The sequence below is a fragment of the Desmodus rotundus genome, chromosome 2, assembly GCF_022682495.2.
Source record: "Desmodus rotundus isolate HL8 chromosome 2, HLdesRot8A.1, whole genome shotgun sequence".
NCBI lineage: Eukaryota > Metazoa > Chordata > Mammalia > Chiroptera > Phyllostomidae > Desmodus > Desmodus rotundus.
In genome coordinates, this window is record NC_071388.1 from 181,106,457 (window position 1) to 181,127,102 (window position 20,646).

At 41.6% G+C, this 20,646-nt stretch overlaps 2 protein-coding genes across 4 annotated transcripts in view; both read left to right on the top strand.

Moving 5' to 3' along the window:
- The window catches only part of SGO2 (shugoshin 2), a 39,350-nt gene extending 32,463 nt beyond the window's left edge, over positions 1-6,887 (top strand). For 2 of the 3 annotated variants that reach the window (XM_053918929.1, XM_045198517.2), the window contains one exon: positions 5,048-6,887. In XM_053918929.1, the coding sequence (XP_053774904.1) occupies positions 5,048-5,063 (16 nt within the window). In that variant the 3' untranslated portion in view covers positions 5,064-6,887. The remainder of the gene's footprint in view (positions 1-5,047) is intronic. The other variant, XM_045198516.2, reaches the window with a different exon arrangement.
- Positions 6,888-8,115: 1,228 nt separating this feature from the next.
- Positions 8,116-20,646, top strand: part of LOC112307631 (aldehyde oxidase) — a 65,880-nt gene continuing 53,349 nt past the window's right edge. Inside the window, 4 exon segments of the mRNA XM_071220779.1 lie at positions 8,116-8,314; positions 16,203-16,259; positions 18,123-18,151; positions 18,153-18,226. Of these exon segments, the coding sequence (XP_071076880.1) occupies positions 8,116-8,314; positions 16,203-16,259; positions 18,123-18,151; positions 18,153-18,226 (359 nt within the window).

Below are 20,646 nucleotides of genomic sequence, written 5' to 3' on the forward strand. Positions count from 1 at the left end.
TGAAGAAAGTATTCCTAATGTCTATTGAGTGTTTGACTCATGAGTGAATGTTGAATTCTGTCAAAGGCTTTTCCAGCATCACCGAAAAAATGTATATGCTTTATTTCCTTAGATTTATTAACATGATGTGTAATGGTACATTTTCTAATATTGAACCAACCTTGCATTTCTGGAATAAATCACACTTGGTCATGGTGTATGTTTCTCATAATGTGGTATGGATTTGCTTTAGTAATTGTGCTATGAGCACATGAGAATAATATGTATTCCCTTCAGAGTGTAGAGTGTGATATATATACATGAGATTTACCCTATTAGCCATGGCTGAGTAGCTCAGTTGGTTAGAGTGTCATCCCAATATGCAACACCAAGGTTGCAGCTTCCATCCCCAATCAGGATACATATAAGAATCAATCAATGAATGCATAAATAAGTGGAACAAAAAAAATTGATATGTCTCTCTCTCATCAATTAAAAAAAATAAAAATTAAAAAAAATAGATTTACCCTACTGATTATGTTGTTTAGGTCTTCTATCTCCTTTTTTTGTCCACTTTATCTGTCTTGTACCAAGAGTAATATATTAAAACCTATTACTGTGCTTCTATCTGTCTCCATGAATCACCTGTAGTTTTTGCTTCATAAACATAGTTGCTCTGCTATTTGGTATATAAATACCATAATTAGTTTATATTCATTGTGGACTGTGGCATTTGCTAGTAAAATGTCCTCTGTTATGTTGTTAAATTTGATATACTTAATTAAATTATATCTAATTACCCAAGGCAGTGGTATCATATTGGCTCTGAAGAGGGGTACAGAGAAGGGAAAGAGAACTTCTATTTAGCTCCCCATTTATATCGAATGCCTTATGTGAAACCATGTGTATGTATCTAATCCCCAAAACATACATAATGTAAAGAATAAATACAACAACACTTCTTGCAACATTATATGCTAGGCTTACATGAGGTCTCTCCAGAAAAAGTCCAACTGTTGTTAATATAATGAGAACGGTTTGCATAACATTGATGCAACCTGGCAGCCAAGGAGAGTGAACTGGAATACACATACATAAACAATGACTACTTCACTATATTAATCAGTGGGGGTGGTAGATACCATTGAGTGAGCATGTGTACTTTGTGGCCATCACATTCAAAATGACTGAGCGAGTAGATGAATCTACTCGCTCAATGAATCTGCATCAAGTTTTGCATTAAGTTTGAACATTCCTCTGTGGAAACTATTTGGATGATTTAGAAGGCCACACAGCTATGGGCAAGTGGTGTTTGGTAGCTTCATCACAACAACACACCCGCTCATGCATTACATCTCGTGTAGAGTTTTTGGTGAAACATCAAATCACCCAGGTGACTCAGCCCCACTACAGCCAGGATTTAGTGCCCTACGACTTCTGGCTTTTCCCAAAACTAAAATCACCTTTGAAAGAGAAGAGATTTCAGACCATCGATGAGATTCAGGAAAATACAGCAGAGCAGCTGGTGGCGATTGGGAGAACTGTGTGAGGTTCCAAGGTGCCTACTTTGAAGGGGCCTAAGGGGTCATTGTCCTATGTACAATGTTTCTTGTATCTTCTTCAATAAATATCTATTTTTCATATTACGTGGCAGGATGCTTTCAGACAGACCTTGTAGTTTAACCCTCTTGATGAAAAAATAAAATGACTGAAAAAAATGTTAAACAAAACAAATAAAAATCCTTGAATGCATCTATTAACTAGCAGAGAAGTAAAAAAGCTCAGATTAGAGACTGAATGAGGGTTGGAAGCCAGAAAGTTAAGTGGAGCCTGAAACTGGTTTTTGCCTGAAGACCTTTGCCTAAGCATTGGATTCACAGCCTGAGGGGGCGGGGACAGAAGGCAGATTCTAGGGTTTAGCTAAAATGAAGAGCCTATAGTTGATCTCCTTTAGTAAAATTGAGCTACTCTCAAATAGAAAAGCAAACTAAAAATAACCTTCACACCAACTTCTTTAAGCCCCCAGAAATAACTCTGGTATTGAATTGAGGAGCAAAAGAAATCTGAGCATTCATAAACAAAATCAAACCCTCATGTATTTCAGCTATAATTCACTATATCTGGAACTCATAAAAAAACTCAACCTGAGGATTTAGTATTAGCCCATGATTTGTAGTGCCCCCTGTTGTCTGTTAGAAGCAAATGCAAATATTTTCTAGAGGAGCCCCCCACACCCATCTCAGTCCACAACACATTTTCCACAGATAAAATTGCAAGGAAAACGAAACAGCTAGCTCACAGCAAAGAACACACGCAAGGGAACAAGACACCAGCAAAAGCAACTGATAGCAGAATCAGATGCGGAATATACAATAATAATGTTCAGGGCAAAACTTAAGTCTTTCCCACTAAAGTCAGGAACAAGACAAGATTGTCAACTTTCACCACTTCTATTCAACATAATATTGGAAGTCGTCCTACCTACAGCAACCAGACAAGAAAATGAAATAAAAGGCATCCAAATTGGAAAGGAGGAAACAAATCTGTCCTTGTTTGCAGATGGTATGATAGTGTACATAGAAAATCCTATAGACTCCATCCAAAAACTGCCCGACCTAATAAATGAATTTGGCAAAACAGCGGGATACAAAGTCAATATTCAAAAATCAAAGGCATTTTTATATACCAACAATGAAACATCAGAAACAGAAATCAGGAAAAAATTCCCCTTTGATATAGCAACAAGAAAAATAAAATACCTAGGAATAAACCTAACCAGGGAGATAAAAGACCTGTACTCAGAAAACTATACAACACTGAAGAAAGAAATTAAGGAAGACACAAACAAATGGAAACATACACCGTGTTCATGGATCGGAAGAATTAACATCAAAATATCCATACTACCCAAAGCAATTTATAGATTCAATGCAATACCTATTAAAAGTACCAATGGCATATTTCACAGATATAGAACAAACACTTCAAAAATTTATATGGAACCATAAAGGACCCTGAATAGCTGCAGAAATTTTGAGAAAGAAGAGCAAAGTAGGAGGGATCACAATACCTGATATCAAACTCTATTGCAAGGCCACTGTAATCAAAACAGCCTGGTACTGGCGTAAAAACAGACACATAGACCAATGGAACAGAACAGAGAGCCCACAAATAAACCCAAGTCTCTATGATCAATTAATATTCAACAAAGGGGACAGCAGCATAAAATGGAGTAAAAATAGCGTCTTCAACAAGTGGTGTTGGGAGAGCTGGACAGCTACATGGAAAAACATGAAACTCAATTACCAACTTACACCATACACAAAAATAAATTCAAGGTGGCTAAAACATTTAAATATAAGTCGTGACACCATTAAAGTCCTAGAGGAGAACATAGGCAGGATAATCTCAGATATTTCATGCAGCAATGTTACTCACTGATATGTCCCCTAGAGCAAAGGACATAAAGGAAAGAATAAACAAATGGGATCTCATCAAAATAAAAAGCTTCTGCATGGCTAAAGAAAACAGCATTAAAAAAAAAAGGACCAACCATATGGGAAAACATATTTGCCAATGTTACCTCAGACAAGGGTTTGATCTCCAAAATATATAAAGAACTCACATGACTCCACTCTAAGAAAACAATTTAAATATGGGCAAAGGACTTGAACAGACACTTCTCCAAGGAGGACATACAGAGAGCCGAGACATATGAAAAGATGCTCAGTATCACTAGCTATCAGAGAGATGCAGATTAAAACCACAATGAGATACCACTTCACCCCATTGAGAATGGCCATCATAAACAAATCAACAAACAAGTGTTGGAGAGGTTGTGGAGAAAAGGGGGCCCCTAGTGCACTGTTGGTGGGAATGCAGATTGGTGCAACCACTATGGAAAATAGTATGGAATTACCTCAGAAAACTAAAAATGGAACTGCCTTTTGACCTGGCAATTCCACTGCTGGGATTATATCCTAAGAACCCTGAAACACCAGTACAAAAGAACCTATGCACCTCAATGTTCATAGTAGTACAATTGACAATAGCCAAATGCTAGAAGCAACCTAAGTGCCCATCAGTAAATGAGTGGATCAAAAAACTGTGGTACATTTACACAATGGAATTCTACACAGCAGAAAGAAAGAAGGAGCTCCTGCCCTTTGCAACAGCATGGATGGTACTGGAGAGCATTATGGTAAGTGAAATAAGCCAGGTGGTGAAAGACAAACACCATATGATCTTACCTTTAACAGAAACCTAATCAACAAACCAAACAAGCAAGAAAAATATTTTCCTGAAATTGAGAACAGGCTGACAGTGACCAGAGGGGAGAGTGGAGGGGATTATAGGGGAAAAGGGTGAAGGGTTTGCAGGAACAATTATGAAGGACACATGGACAATAACAAGGGGGGTTGGAAATGGGAGAGAGGTGGGGAGGGGTGAGGGGAAAAGGCAGAAAACTGTATTTGAACAATAATAAAAAATGTTAAAAAATAAAAGATTTAAGTATTTACAAATGGGGAAAAAAAGAAAGTTCAGTGTTTCAGTGAAGGAAAGACTTGAAAATTAGTAAAGATATTTAGTGAAAAGAGTTACACAAAAGCATCTACAGAATGATTCTGTTGCTGTAAAGATCAAACATACATTATACAGATGGTTAAAACTAAAGAAAAGCAAGGGAGTCATTAACACAGTATAGGACAGCGGATTCTTGGAGGATGAGAGGGCTGTGATCAGAAATGTGCCGATGTTTCTTAACTTAGGTGCTATGTACTTCAGGATTATTTGATAGTTTTAAAATTATACGTTTCTATATATTGTATATGCTAAAGTTTATAGTTAAGAGGAAACTTGTAGTAAAATGTAATGTATAAAATCTATGTTAATTATTCTTAAATGTTATTTATCATTCCCATTATCACGAGTGTTTCAAATACATGGCAAAGCATATGTTTTGAGAAAACTGATTTCTACTAGTATAATGCGGCAATTTTTTTTCCATGCTTCACAGCAAAAGCATTTGTTTGGGGTTATTAATCTTCCCCTTTTTTCTACTTTGCAGCAAGATGAGAAGATGAGGTGAATTTATGGATTCTGGATTTTCTGAATTCTGAAACCATAGCGAGCAAACACGGAAATAACTAGAAGAAGAGGAAATAGATGATGAAAAGTTTGGGGCTTCTTTTGTTTTTTTGTTTTCTGCCTTTTCATGGAGTGCTGACTTACCCATTTTTTATGTTTAGATATATGTGAATAAAATAGCTGTCTTGTAATATTACACTTTATTACAAAATTTAAAATCATTTTGGTTATCCTGTAACTTATCTTCCTGTTCATTCGGCTTTTCAACCTAATAGACTTGAACTAGACAATAGCTGTTAACTTTTAACCAAATAAAACACATTATAAATACTCTTGCAGTGGTTATCTTGTTGTATGTCAAGCTAACTTGTTCAGTTCTGTTTGTAAACCATTCGGTGTATGTGAACACCGTTAGGATCTTAGAAGTCTCCTCTGCCCTGGCAGCTCCCACTTTCAGAATTACTTGGGCAGTGGTTACTTAGGGGTCAGGTTCTGCATTACTGCTATGATGTGTAATCTGATGACTTGGCTGAGGGGTTAACCTTTCACACTCTTGAATTTGGTTTCTATAGCTTTGTTTTAAAGATTGCTGCTAGTCTAGTAAAATAATAAACCCTATTCATACCCAAGATCAGTGAACATAGCCTATTGTATATTCAAATGACTAGTCAAATTCTGTTCCGCCTAGATGGAAAAGCTTTCTTATCTGACAACTGAAAGGGCAGGCCCAGAAATCTGTATTTTTAGCACAAATTTCTGATAATTCTGGGATAGATGTCCTTGTACTAAACTCTGAGAAAAGCTGCTGTAGGTGTTGGGAGCCCACAGAATGTACTCATAATATTGACAGTGGGGGTTGAATGGGGGCCAGAGGGGTTTTTCTTAAAGGAACAATGGACACAGTGCAAAGAGCCTGGTGCCCTGGCAGTCTTTGTTCCAGTTCCTGTGTGCGCTCCCATCACTTTCAGCCTCTGCACCTCCCAGACCCGTTCTCTGGGACTGTATTTGTTCCCACTGCTTCTTTCTGTTTTTTTCTCCTTCCTGTAGGATTTGTCTTGTCTTCTCTTCCCCTTCCTATGCAAATTATTTCCCATATGCAGTCAGATTTATCCATCTTTTGTTGCTGGTGGAATTCGGTCACAGGAAGCAACAATTTTCTGTTCCCAGATTATAACCGTATTTCCCTGTGGTTTCATTTTGTTTTTATAATTAAATTTCTGATTCACATAGATTTTGTTCAGTTGTATGTTATGAGCTATGAATGCAATTTTGACCTTTTTCCAACTGACTTCTTGTTAATGAAAAAGTCCATGTTTTCCAATACTGATTTGAAATGTCACCTTTTTTTAAAGTTGTATTTCCATGTGCACTAAAGTTTATTTCTCAATTCTCTGTTTAGTCTGTCTTTTTTTGCCCCACTAATATACTCTTTAAATTATAGAGACTTTAAGGGAATTTCAAAGTGTCCCTCACAGGTTTTACATGTTTCTTGATAGATTTATGCCTAGGTATTTTATCTTTTTTCTTCGTAATATATATGGCGTCTTCTCTTTGATTCTTCTGATTATTGTTTGCATATATGAAGAATTGAGTTCTCCATGTTAAATTACTATGTTATTGTTTGTAGCATTTTCTAAACATATCTCTTGAAACCAAGCTAGCTTTACCTCTTGTTTTCCCTCAATTCTTATGCTATTCTTTGATTTCTCTTACCTAATTACATGGCTGGTGCCTTGAGTAAATTTTAAGGAAGTAGTAGGAAGAGTGGATTTTCATGCCTACTGTTCCTGATTTTCCTGGGAATGCCTCTGGTTTTAGCCCATTCAATAAGATGCTGGGTATATTTATAATCACATTAAAGTATTTATAAATTCTTTGTTGAGTGCTTGTGTAAAAAATCAAAGTGTTGTATTTTGTCAACTGACTTTTGGCATTGATGGAGATTGTATTAGTTAGCGTCCAGCCAAGGAACAGTTATGAATTGTTAACCATATACTAGAGAACTGAAAAGAACTGAAAAGGTAAAAGGGACCAGTGGAGTATCACAGAGGAAGTAACTACAGAAAACACCCACCACCTCTGGGGCTGATGGAACAAAGAGAAAAGGATGGAATTGAAACAGACGCTTGGAGGAAGAGTTCAGCACTCTGGGGAAGGTCTGCAACTGCTTCCTTGGAGGGTTAGGCAGGACTGGTCCGAGAATATTTTTTTAAAGCCAACAACTGGAGCCAACTGTTACTACTGCAGTAGTTGGTCCTGCACAGGCGAACCATTTCTGTGGTGATGCTCACAGGAATAGGAAGCAAGCAGGAAGTTGGATATTTCTCCCTCCTCCTCCGTGTTCCCAGTGTGGTGTACATAAAGCAAGTCTGGAAAATAGTTCTGTCCCATTCGAATTTTTAAAAGGTATTACAGCGCAGATTTCAAAAACGTAAAGATAGACCTAAAAAGTTAACTGTGGTGAATTCTAAGTTGTAAGCCTACAGGTGATTTTTATTTTTATGCTTTTCAGCATTTTCCAAGTTTTTAAAAAGTTCTCCAAGATGTTTTACATCTCTTGATATTTGCCAGATAAACTTTGTGGTTATTTACTAGATAAACAGTAAATAATGATAAATCTTTTTAAAAGTTTATGTCCATATTAAGATAGTTCTTAATTTTGAAAATAAATAATTACTTATAAACCGAATTGTGAAGTGGTAAAACCATTCGTTGTCCTTAAGCTCCTTTCCTGGATAGTTGGAATAAATGTGATTGTTTATTAACTGCGAAGGGCACAGGACTGCAGCAGGCGTGGTGGGAGGGGAAGTATAGAAACAACAAAACAAAACTGCTCCGAGAATGGAAATCTGGCTGGGAAGCCACGTAAAATATGTAATGGAACTGGACGACCAAAGAGGCCGTCACAGGACCGGCCGGACCCGCTAAGAGGCTGGACAGTAGCACGGACGCTAAGCGCCACCTGCGAGGAGGGAAAGGGATCTGCGCCACTGACTTCAGTGCTGAGAGCGTGCGCCCGGGACATCCTCACACCCTGGAAGGCGCTCGATGAACTTAGGGATCTTAATCAGGACTCCCTCCATCCGGCTAGGCTGGACTTCCGGCTCCAGCAGTCGCGTCTCATTTGCCCATCAGCGTCGTTGGGTCCTGGGTGCCAGCGATCCCTCCTGGGAGCCCTTGGACCCCCGAGCTCCTCGGAGGAACCCGCTTGTGTCGCCATCATGGACAGGGCAGCAGAGCTGCTCCTGTACGTGAACGCGGCAAGGCAAGCACCCCGGGCCTCGGGGAATCGCAGGGAGGGGCTCCTACCTGGTCGCCCTCTTGCCTACAGTGCTAATGCAGGCAGGGGGCTTGTGGTTTGCAAGCAGATTTGCCTATACACCCCCACCTGCACCCCTGGGGTAGGCGAAGTATGAGTATTTAGGGACTGCCTGGGATCTTTGGACCCCCACCTTCCTGATGTTCTTTTCCCCTCCCCGTCCAGGATGCACAGGCCGATTACTTCCCCACCCCACCCCATAAACAAGAAAAGAGCTATTCTTAATTCATTAAGGTCAGCACTCCAAAGTCTCCCCTACCTCCTACCTACCCTCCTCCCTCCCCGGGAACGGAGAAAGCAATCTGGGGAGGGCTGAGCCTCAGCTCTGGCGGTGTGCTTGGATGAGCAGGGAGCCATTTAAAATCGGGACAGGACCATGGAGTTGAACTAATTTCAAATCACTGCCATCATTCCTCAGATAACAAAATTATAACTTTCTGAAAGCACAGATAGTTTTTGGCAGAGCGGAGCCAATGTCAGGCTTTGGGAACATGGTCTTCACTAAGTCCACTGCTGGCTTGGCCCGGCAGGGCCTCTGTCCTCTCAGAAGCCAGGCTTCCTCTGCAGAACATCTGGGACAGTTCCAGACAATGTCAGACGCTGGGGAAGCAAAACCCCTGGGCAACGTTTAAAACACCTTCCCCGTCCCCGTTGTCCCCCACCCCACACAGCCTTACACTCTGCTTGCTCTTAATGTTGTCCCAGCATATTGGCATCATTTTGCAAGCCGGGGACTGAAGCAGGAAGGTTAAGGGGCTTCCTTAAGAGCTGACAACCAAGCTGTGCTACTTGCCTTTGCACTGTTCCAGTGCCTTCAGAGCCACCTGTGATCCCTACACGTGGGTCACAGAAGCCATAGCACTTTCCCTGACTGGCACAAGGGACTCAGGAGGGAGCTAAGGTCAAGCGTCAGGGCCTTCCACTGTGAGACCTGTTCTAAGCCCTGAGCTTAATTTAGCATTTGTGGTTTTGTATTATTTTTCTCAAAGAGGACTACTCCCCCACCCCCTCATACTACACAAGTTCTAGACCCCATAAAGCCTTCCTCTGCCCCTGCTCTCTGGCTTCCACATGGATAAGGTGAGCTTGCTTTTCCCACCTGTCATGGCAGCTGTCAGGGTCCCCGGCAGGACTGCTCTGAGAGAGACGTATGGCAATGGGGCAAAGTATTAACATGATGTCACTTTTTCTTCTTTCGCATAACTGAATGGTATAGTTAGTGCAGCCCTGGCCTTTTTGTTGAAAGAAGCAAGGGTTCAATATTGGCTCTAACTTTTATGGAGACACTTTAACCTCCGAGAGCCTCAGCTCCTCTGTTAAAAGGGAATAATACTATGTACTTCACAGAGTGATGAGCACTAAGGCAGGTTTTTGTTAAGGGTCTACTTTAGGCCAGGCAGTGTCCCCAGCTCAAGGGACAGCAGAGCACAGAAATGACAAAGTCCCTGCTTGTGTGTAGTTTATACTGTGATGGCAGATAGACAACACGTATACAATAAGTGGAAATGTAGAAGGGCAGGCAGTGATAAGGGCCAGGATAAAAAGTAAAGCAAAGTGAGGGGACAGAGTGGGCAGGAGCTGATACTCTAGGTGGGATGGACATTGCGGCCTCTTTCAGAGGATGACATTTGAGCAGGGACTGGGCTGAAATAAGGAGCAAGCCCTGCCTGCAAACATCTGGAGGAAGAGTGTTTTAGAGGGAGTGGGGGTGCAGAGGTCCTCCCACAGGAGGATTTCTGCGCGCTTAGGGAACGGCCAGGAGGTGGATGGGGCTGGAGATTCGCCAGGGGTCAGATGACTATGGTTTTGTAGGCAATGGTAAGGGTTTTGGTTAATTAAGGAAACAGATATTTGAGCCTAGCTTCTTCCTCCCCACCCCAGCCCCCCTTCCCTGGCTCCCAAACAAACTGCTGTGGGGTTTAATCATACTGGCTACTAACAGTTTGCACTCTGTTGATTTTTAAAAATAAATAAGCTGGTTCTTATCTATGGGCTTGATTTATGAGCCAATTGTCCTTAGATCATTTGGAAAGTACACAGTAGGGATGTTGATTTTGCAATTACCTTTTTAAAAGAAATCATGTCAACCTTTCCCTTTCCTTCCCCTCCCTTCCAACATCTGTTGAGTGTGTTAATCCTAGCAAGCAAGTCTGATTGCTACATGGACAGCATTAGAACAAAGTTTCTGGTCCAGAGGGGGGAGGCTGTTGACAAAGGTATGAGAGAGAAACCACCAGGGAAGATGGGTCTTGGAATCTAGCATAACCTCTGGGATAAAAAACTTGCCCTTGAGAGGATGGTTACAAGCCAATTAGGTTACTCTAGGTGATGTGATTGGCCTGCGGTCTGTGTTTTTTGTGAAATCCCCCCAAATCTCCAAAAGATGTCATTGGACAGGGTCTAAGGCCATTGCTCATTGGTGAGAGACTTAGTTGCAGAAAATTTCTGAAGTCTGACTTGCTCTTCCAGGGCCCCCAGAACAGGTGTCCTAGTTGGCATGGAGTTTGAGGGGGGAAGAGCCCATGAATAAAATATGGCCTGAATGCTACTCTCCAATACAAGTCCGGACCGAAGCACGCCATTCTACAAGGCAGTGAGGTGTAGAGATAGAAGGTGTAGGCTTTGAAAGTAGTTACATGGGTTTGAATCCCTGTCTGCTCTGCCACTCAGCAGCGCTGGAGCCTCAGGCAAACTGCTTAACATCTCTGTGTCAGTTTTCCTCTCTGCAAAATGGAACTAATAACAGTACATTCTCCATGGACTGGAGGTGAAGATTAAATTCCATGGAGAGTGGTTAGCAAGGTACTTGGCACCCAGTTAAGCACTCGATAATGATTTGTAATATCTGGACTGGAAAATAATCTGCTTCGTGCCAGAACCTGCCCACGAGTATCAAGGGGGCTGGAAAGTAGTCTTTTATTTGCTCAACAAAAGGTACGGCCTTGATACCAAATCTGCACAGAGCTGTTCATTGGCTGGCGTTTTCTGGGGTTTTGGTTTATAGGACTGGGAGAGGACATTTCTGGGCTGCTGGGATGGCTGTGATAATTCAGAGAAAACTGGAGGGGATGGAGGCAGCTGAGGCAGGAATTAAAATGAATTCGAAAACAACTGGAAGCTCAGGCAGAAGTGTCCTCACCTGCTGTCCCCTCGGACCTCCTTCTCTGCTCTAATGCTGCTGTGGGTTATTGTCCTTCTCTACTAACAGTGTCCCACAGTGCGTAACCTCCTTCCTCCCTCTTCTATTCGTCAGCCTTGTCTTTCCTCACGTGCCTCTCTCCCTTCCTCACCGCCATTCTTCCACCTCCTTGCTCTCGCCCCCTAATCTCCTTTCTCTTTCTACTTTCTGCCTGTCTTGGGTCTGGCAAGGGCCCCTCAGCCTTGCGAAGAGGAAAGTGATTTCTCAACCCTGTGCAATGTGAACTTGAAATCTTGCAAAGGGCTGGTGGGGATACAGAAAGACAGACGCTCTTCTTGCAACACCCAAGTCTGTCCTGAGATGGGAAATGTGATGGCCCCGCCTGAGAACTGGTTTCATCTCTCCAAACCAGAGTCAGTGCGAATAGCTCTGTTTCTCATTCCCTCCCCACCCCCAGCTGCTGTCTCAGTCCTGACCTCCCTGTTTACCTCCAGCATATTTCATCCCTCCTCCTCCTCCCTCCTCCAAACATGCTGTCCACCAGATCAAGAAAATCGAACATACTTCAAGCCATCAATGCGTTGAGCCAGACTCCAATGTCTTGAAACATCTGGAACAAGTACCCAAACAAGCTAGGTCTGTTGCTTCCATTCATTTCTTCCAAAAATATACGAATATGCCTCAAGCCTAAAATACTATTCTTTGCTATCTAGGCTACCCAGGTCTGCCTCTCCACTAAAATTGGGCTTCAGTGGATTTGCCATCCTGTGTATTAATTAGAAATTGTTTCAGCTACAAATGGCACAGATTCAAAACTAACAGTGGTTCAAATGACATAAACCTTTTTTTTTTTTTTTAAAGAAAGGATATCTGGGGATAGATATTATGGGGCTGGTCCAGAAGCTTTAGTGTCATCTGGGACCCAGGTTCCTTCTTTCCCTCTCCTCAGCTGCTGTTAATAGGTTGCCTTATGGTCTAAAATGGCTGCTGGAGCTCTAGCCATTTCATCCCTATTCCAGGCAGCAGGAAGGAAGAAAGGGAGAATGCATGCTGGGAGAGTCAACCAGCAGTTTTTGCCACCATTATTGGCACTTCTCTCCTTGTCTTTCTTTTCTTCTGTTCAGGTGTCCCAGCCTGTGAGAAATCATCCCTTCCTCTTTAGTGTTCGCCTAGCAAATTGTACATATCATGTTCAAGTTATTCATTTAAATTAATTAGCATTTACTATACCAGCATCCAGCTCAGTGTTTGATACAAAGAAGAATAACAGAAGGTGGTTTTTCTTGGGGATAAAAAGAGGCTTACACATCACAAATAATTATGATGTGGGGTAAAACATTCTGTGAAAGATGTGTGGACGTTGGCCGTGAAAGCACAGACGAGGATGGCTACTTGGAGCAGAGTGGGAAGGGGTAGTAGATGGCAGCAACCCCCAACAGGTGAGAATATTTGAGCAGGGCTTTAAATGGCATTCAAAATTCTGTCAGGCTAGATGAAACAGAGGACTTTCAGGACCAAAGGGATTCTATATATGCACATGTAGCGAAGGATAAAAGTCTGTGCACTGCTGGGACTGGCCGGTTCTCCCATGTGAATGAAGTTCAAGATGTATGAGTTAAGTGGCAGAAAGATAATGGGCATTTTATCACAGAGGCCTTGTAGGCTATCCCAAGACGTTTGAACCTCTTCTTGTATTCCAGGTACTCTTGAATATAAATTCACCTAACGTCCACTCAGTGTGCTCATTAAAGATGCACATTTTCTGGTTTCCTCCCTGAGAAGTTCTGATCCCATAAGGTTTCATTGTAACAAGGACCTGAGTGAACCAGCGTGGCAGTTTGGCAGCCGGGAGCCTGTGTTGAATTTAGGCAGATACAGGAGATGATCAGACTTGGGTTTTAGAGAGGTTTCTCTGGGAGTGATGTAGAAGGTGACATCATGGGCACTGAGAATGGAGGCAGGAGGCCTGTTAGGGAGCTGGTATGATTGTTCAGGCAGGAAGTAACAAGGGTTGGTTTCAGGGAGTGGCCATAGAAGTGAAGCATGTTTAGAGAATCATTTTGGAAGGATAAGCGGTAGAACTTGGTGACCCTGATTGTGGCAGAGAGAAAGAGAGAAAAAGTTGAAAATAAGTAAGATTTCCGATCTTAGAGGACCTAAGCAGATGGTGAAGCTATTGAACAAGTTAGGGAAATAAGGGAAGAAGTAAAATAAGGAGTTCTATTTGAGGGTCCATTAAGTTTGGGAAGCCTGGGGTACTCCCTGTATTACTATATTGCAGACTCCTAACTAGGGCATGTATCTGACCTTGGTGATTGATACATGTCTCTCTTTGCCAGGCATATGGCCACTTAGAATTAAGGATGAGGAGGCATCCATAGAATAAGCATGCGTCTCTTCCCCATCTACTTCCCAGAAGGGAAAATTAGTGAAACATGGTGGAAGAGGAACTCTACTTCTGAAATTGTGTAGTGAACTGTGCTTTTATTTGTGAATAGAAAATAAATCCAAATTTTTAATCAAAGAACAGAAAGCTTGATCACTTTGGAAAACACAAGTGGTGACATTTCAATCATGCCTTCTGTCGTGTGCCCTGTTCTACTGCTCTGCCCCGCCATGCTGCACACACAACCTTGCTTCTTCAGGGTGTCCTTGCTTACACATCTTTGTGTCACTTGGCACACATGTTTTATTTCTCCTTCTTTTTTATTTGGGAGCCATGGTTGATTGTGATCTCTTCCTGGAAACTTTGAACATGATAAGCAAATGAGTCTTTAAAAAAAAACTGTATCAATTTCTAGGAGGCCATTCTATTCCAGCAGTATCTCCCTCTTTCTCTCCTCTCACCCCCCTCCCTCCGTCCCTCATTAATATCTTTTCCTTTACCCATTTTAGACTTCTTGGAGAAGGTGGGCAAGAGTCACTAGTGTTCCTATTAGAAACAACCACTGCTTTAGAGTACAGTGAACAGTGATGGTTCAGGACCAAGGACAGTGGAAGAGTGGTGATGGGGCCCAAAATATAGAATTTACACTTTTTTAAAAAAATTTTTTTCTTTTTTATTCTTTTCAACACTATTACAGATATCCCGATTTCTCCTCCCTTGCCCACATCCACCAAGTCCCTGCTCCCCACTTCCCTCTGGTCATCACCACACTGTTGTCTGTATCTGTGGGTTCTGCATACATGTTCTTTGGCCAATCCCTTGGCCAAAGGATTGGCCAATCTTTCATCCAGTCCATCCCTCCCTCCTCCCCTCTGACAGCTGTCCATCTGTTCCATGTATTCATGCCTCTATTTCTTTTTTGTTCGTCAGTTTATTTTGTTCATTAGATTCCACATATACATGGGATCATATGGTATTTATCTTTCTCTGACCAGCTTCTATCACTTAGCATAATAACCTGTAGGTCCATCCATGCTGTTGCAAAATATAAGATTTCCTTCTTTTTATGGCCATGTAGTACTCCGTTGTGTAAATGTCCCATAGGTTTTTTTATCTACTCATCTACTGATGGGCACTTGGGCTGTTTCCAGATCTTGGCTATTGTAAGTAACACTGCTACCCAGCAATTGCACTGCTGGTATTGTACCCTAAGAACCCTAAAACACCAATTCAAAAGAACCTATGCACCCCAATATTCATAACAGCGCTATATACAATAGCCAATTGTTGGAAGCAACCTAAGTGCCCATCAGTAAATGAGTGGATCAAAAAACTTACATTTACATGTTGGAATACTATGCAGCAGAAAGAAAGAAAGAGCTCCTACACTTTGAGACAGCGTGGATGGATCTGGAGAGCATTATGTTTAGTGAAATAAGCCAGGCAGTGAAAGACAAATACCATATAATCTCACCTATCAAGAAAACAAACAAGCAAACAAACTATAACCAGAGATATTGAAATTAAGAACAAACTGACAGTAACTAGAGGGGAGGTAGAAGGGGACAATGGCAATAAAGGGGGAAGGGTTTTCAGGATAAAGGACACATGGACAAAACCAAAGGAGGGTAGGGTCAAGGGTGGGAGGTTGGGATGGCTGGGATGGGGGGAAGTGGTGGGGTGAAAAGTGGAGACAACTGTACTTGAACAACAATAAAAAATGTGAAAAATAAATAAATAATACTGCTATGAACATAGGGATGCATATATTCTTTGAATTAGTATTCTAGTGTTCTTAGGATATATTCCCAGAAGTGGAATTGCTAGGTCAAAAAGCAGTTACATTTTCATTTTTCTGAGGAAATTTCATACTGTTTTCCACAGTGACTGAACCAGTCTGCATTCCCACCAACAGTGCACTAGGGTTCCGTTTTCTCTACATCCTTGCCAGCACTTCTTATTTGTTGACTTATTGATGATAGCCATTCTGGCAGGTATGAGGCGATATCTCATTGTGGTTTTAATTTGCATCTCTTCGATGATTAGTGATGTTGAGCGCCCTTTCATAGGTCTATCGGCCATCTGTGTGTCCTCTTTGGAGAGCAGACTTTACACTTAGGTGAGGTGATTTGTATATCACGCTTGTTCCTTAAACATTAAATGCAGTTTCAAATATAAAAATGAGTTAACCAATATGCATTTCCATCAAATTAACATAAGTCTGCTAATAGAAAATGACACTAACTCTCTCAAATTTTTGTACATAACTCTTATTTTTCCTTCTGGTACAGGTGATAGAAAAAAATATAATCTTGAAACAATGCTGTTACCATATCTGAGAAAGAAGCGCATCCTTTCCTTTGTTTTGTGTTTGTGTGTGGGGTGGGAGGCTCTGACACCTCCATCAAGTGCTATTTCAAATATCTTTTCAAGACACACTCAGTGATATTCTCTACTATTGTGGTTTTATGTTCTTCTTTGAGAAAGTCCCATATCTTAGTTTTGTAGGCAGTGTGACAGTCAGGAGAACTAAGTTCTTTCCAATCTCTGTTTTGGCACTTAATGTAGCATTTTATAAATGGAGAAGCTAGCAATGAGGCTGAAAACAATGGATGTTAAAGGACTTAATTAAGCATCCTTTAGAATTAAGAGTCACAATATTGACATTCTGTCTTTGAGGACTACTCATCACGCCCGTCAGAAACGGAGAGCACCGAAATCTCCTGAACTGAAAGTAAAAGAACAAGGAAGAAATTAAACCTGAGGATGTTAGCTTAGAAAAACTTTCCAAATAAAAGTCATGTAAGGAATGAATTCTTAGCCTGCTGGGCATGAACTCCAGAGGGCTTCGGAGTTCTGTAGAACCCATTAAATTATATACAAAATTGTGTGACAATGAGAGCTTGTACCTTTTATGTCTCCTGGAGAGAGTGAAATTCCTAAGAGAATTCTCAAAAAGCCTCAATACTATCTTCTGGGAGTCCTTCAAGATCTTTGGACATAAAAACAATAAACACTGACTTCCTGGTTATCAATAGTACTAACATGTACCACTTTAGATTTGGTTCTCTTGTGAGTAAAAGAAAATCCTCCATAGCAATAAACAAGATAGAAGAGAGTTTATTCCTTTTTTCATTATGTTAGTTCAGGTTCTCTGGGAATCAGAGACCAAAAAATGGGATTAAATGTGTAAGAGCTTTATTAAAAGAAATGCCTGAGTAAAAGGAAGTAGGGAGGGAGCCGGAGACAGCTGCAGTGATGAGTTTCCAAGTGCAGCCGCCGCATCTCTGGTCAGTTACCCTCCCTGTAGAAGAAGGTGTGTCAGGCACATTCTCATGAATGGCATACTCACGTGAAGGAATCCCAAAGGTAAGTAGATCCGGGCTGGTAAAGCAGTGTCATAATGCAGTCAGGGAACCAAGCTCCTTATATCTTGCTACTACACCCCCCTCAGCATGCAGCTTTCTCCTCGTGGTCAGAAATGACTCCTGAGGTCCAGCCATCATATCTGAATTCCAACAAACAGGAAGAAGAAGAAGTAAGGGATGAAGAAGCAGGCACCCTTCTCCTTTTGAGGACATTTCACTCCTGGAAGTCACATGCAACCCTACACTCACATCCCACTGACCACCATCACGAATGACCCCATTAGCTGCAGAGGCTTGGAAAATACACTTTTTATTCTGGGAGACCATGTGTGTAGCTAAAAATGCAGGTTTCTATTACCAGGGAAGAATGAGCAAACAGATATTTGGGAACAACTAGCAGCTTCTACCACCAAGAAGCAGAGAAATATGGCAAACATGGATAATTTGACAGAAATATTTCGAGAATTCTTTACAAGGTGACATTTTACTTAGTATGTCATCCAAGACACAGATAAGGCTGAGAACAAATGTACCATATACTCATGCTTCCAAATGTGAAAGTATGAAACTCAAGCCCTTGGATGTCCTTTTCTTAGTTTGGTCCGATTTTTGGCAACCTGAAGTTCAGTTGTTTTGAAAGGGAGGGGACTAGATATAACACGCAAATGGGAATGAAGAATTCACAAGATTCTAAATAGCAGCTAAGACATACGTACATCATTTGATAATTACCTACTAATTTAACTACATATTTAAGTCTTTGATAATGCTGTCTCCTGAACTCAAGCTATTCTGGAAAGAGAATTATGGAAAACACACTGTCCTTAACTGTGCTTTTTCCAGCCCGACTCACAGGCACTAAGTATGGCTTGGGGTGGGGGGGGGGGCAGCTGTGGGGCCTGCACCGTGATGAAATCACAGTATAACCCCGTTACCAAGAAGATAAGGTACCTTGCAGCAAAGGGCAGATATGGTTGAAATTTTGTAGTTTTAAACCTTGTTTTATTCCTTTATTTGGAAAATATGTATTGATAACCTACTATGTTACAGGAAGTATGCTAGGTACTGGAGATACAGTGATGATTCAGACAAACATTATCTCAGGAATGTAAACGGGTTATTAAAACTGTGCCGTCAGTGAGGATGATGTATAGTCAGAGAAGCCCCTGTTGAAAGTTAAAGGGCTCTCTGACTGCCTGTGCTGAAATGGCAGGAAGGATAAGGTCGTCCTCACACTGATATTCCCACTCCAGCCTGCTGGTGATCTCCCTGCTGCCACCCTTGCCCCCATAGGGTACACCCTACATACATCACTCAGAGAAACCCGTTTCAAGTCAGATCACAACACTCTCCTACCGAAAAATCACCAATGGCTTCCCATTACATTTAACCTCTTCCTTTTTTTTCTTTTTTTCACATTTAAAAAAAAATTTATTGCTATTCAGTTACAGTTGTATGCCTTTTCACATTTAACCTCTTTCATGTTTGATACTCATTCTTCTTCACATTGGCCACGTTTCTTGGATCTGTGGGTTTATGGTTTATGTCTTCTATAGCTTTGGAAACTTCTTAAGCCATTATCTCTTCAAATATTCATTTATTCTCTCCCTCCCTCCCTCTCTCTCTCTCTCTCCCCCTTCCTCACGCCCCCCACCTTTTGGAGACTCCAGTTATGCACGTGTTAGACCGTTTACATCACGTCACAGCCCTCGGGTGAGAACAAAGGTTCTGAGCACTGGTGAGATTTCAGGGATCGGCCTGTGTTCCACAGCCAAGCTACCTGCTTCCTGAACTCTGGGACATCTCTCCCCGCTTTGCAGCCTGGATGCCCACTTTTGGGGGTCACTGGGGTTCTTCTTGCTCTCCTGTTTCACAGTCTATGCTTTGGGAAATCTCTTGCAGCCATGCCACCTGTCTTTAGCCTCTGGAGGGTGGCCCACGGCCCTGCCCCTGTGCAGCCTGAGTGCCCGTGGTGTTCTCTCAGCTCCCCCGCTGTCCCCAAGTCTCCCTTGTCTAAGGGCCAGTTTGCCTGGAGAGTTTCCTTCAGCACCTCCTCCCTGCCCTCAGCATTCAGTGAAGTCTGGTGGGGAAGAGTTTGGGAATAGTGAGTCCAGATTTGTATTTTAATTTGTTCCATCAGCCCACATGTAGCTCTTAAAAGTTTGCTGATCTGGTTCCTTCTTACTTCTGTCTAACTAAGGCAGATTCCTTCTCCTTTGTCCATTTCAGTTAGAGTTGAGAATAGCTGTATCTCCTCTCTCTTATGAAGGGCTTGAAGTTAACATCCTATGCATCTCATTAATTTTTTAAAAACTATAATCATAAAGCTTATAAGACCAGTTAGGGTTTTTAGAAAGAGAGTGAAAGGTCTCTTACCACTTTCTACAACTGAACTGAAAAGTCTGTTGCCTTTGAATCAATATTCAAACTCCTGTCCCTCTGGCCCTTTACCATTACCTACCTTGTCCCCGCCTGTCTCTCAACCTGGAATCCTGTCACTCCCTCTGTATTCACAAGGCTGCAGCCTCACTGGCCTTCCTTCTGTCCCTCACTCTGTCCTTACATGGCCGAAGCTCATTTCTGCCTCAGGGCCTGCCCATGTGTTGTCCCTCTGCCTCGAATGTTTTCGCCTACAACCTTTCACATCTAATTCCTTCAAATTATTCAGGTTTCAGCAAAAATGGTGCATTCGCAGCCCTCCCCGATCACCCCTTAAATAGCAATCCCCACCTCACCTCTGCAATTCCAAGTTCCCTTAGTCTATATTAATTTATGCATAGCACTTCTCCCCATCTCAATGTATGTATGTAAGTGTGTATTGTCTGTGTACACAGGTATTGCCTACCTTCCCTTCACTAAAATATTCACTCTACACAGGCAGGGCTTTTATCCAATGAATCCTAGCATCCGGAACTCCGCCCAGCACATAGTAGGCACTCAATAAATACATGTATTTATAAGTGAATAATACCTTTCTGATCTTTCTTTTGTGTGTGTACATATAGAAGCGCACTGCATATAACTGTTTAGAAACCTGATATTTTGCTTAACTTCTCATGAACGTCTTTTGAAAACAATAAATATAATTTTAATGGTTGTGTGTGTTCCATTGTTTAAGTGCACCAAATCCATCCCCAAATAGATTGTTCGTAGTTGTTCATCATTATAAGCAATGTATCAGTGACGGGTGTGTGTGTGTATATGTGTATATGTCTGTGACCATTTATAATGCATCCATGGAGGTGGAATTTCAGGGTGGAAGAGTGTTTGCGACTGAAAGGTTTTTTTGGCTTCCAGTGAAATGTCTCCCAGGAGAGCTCTATTCTATCAATTTACGTTTTTACTCAACAGTACGTGAGTTTCATTG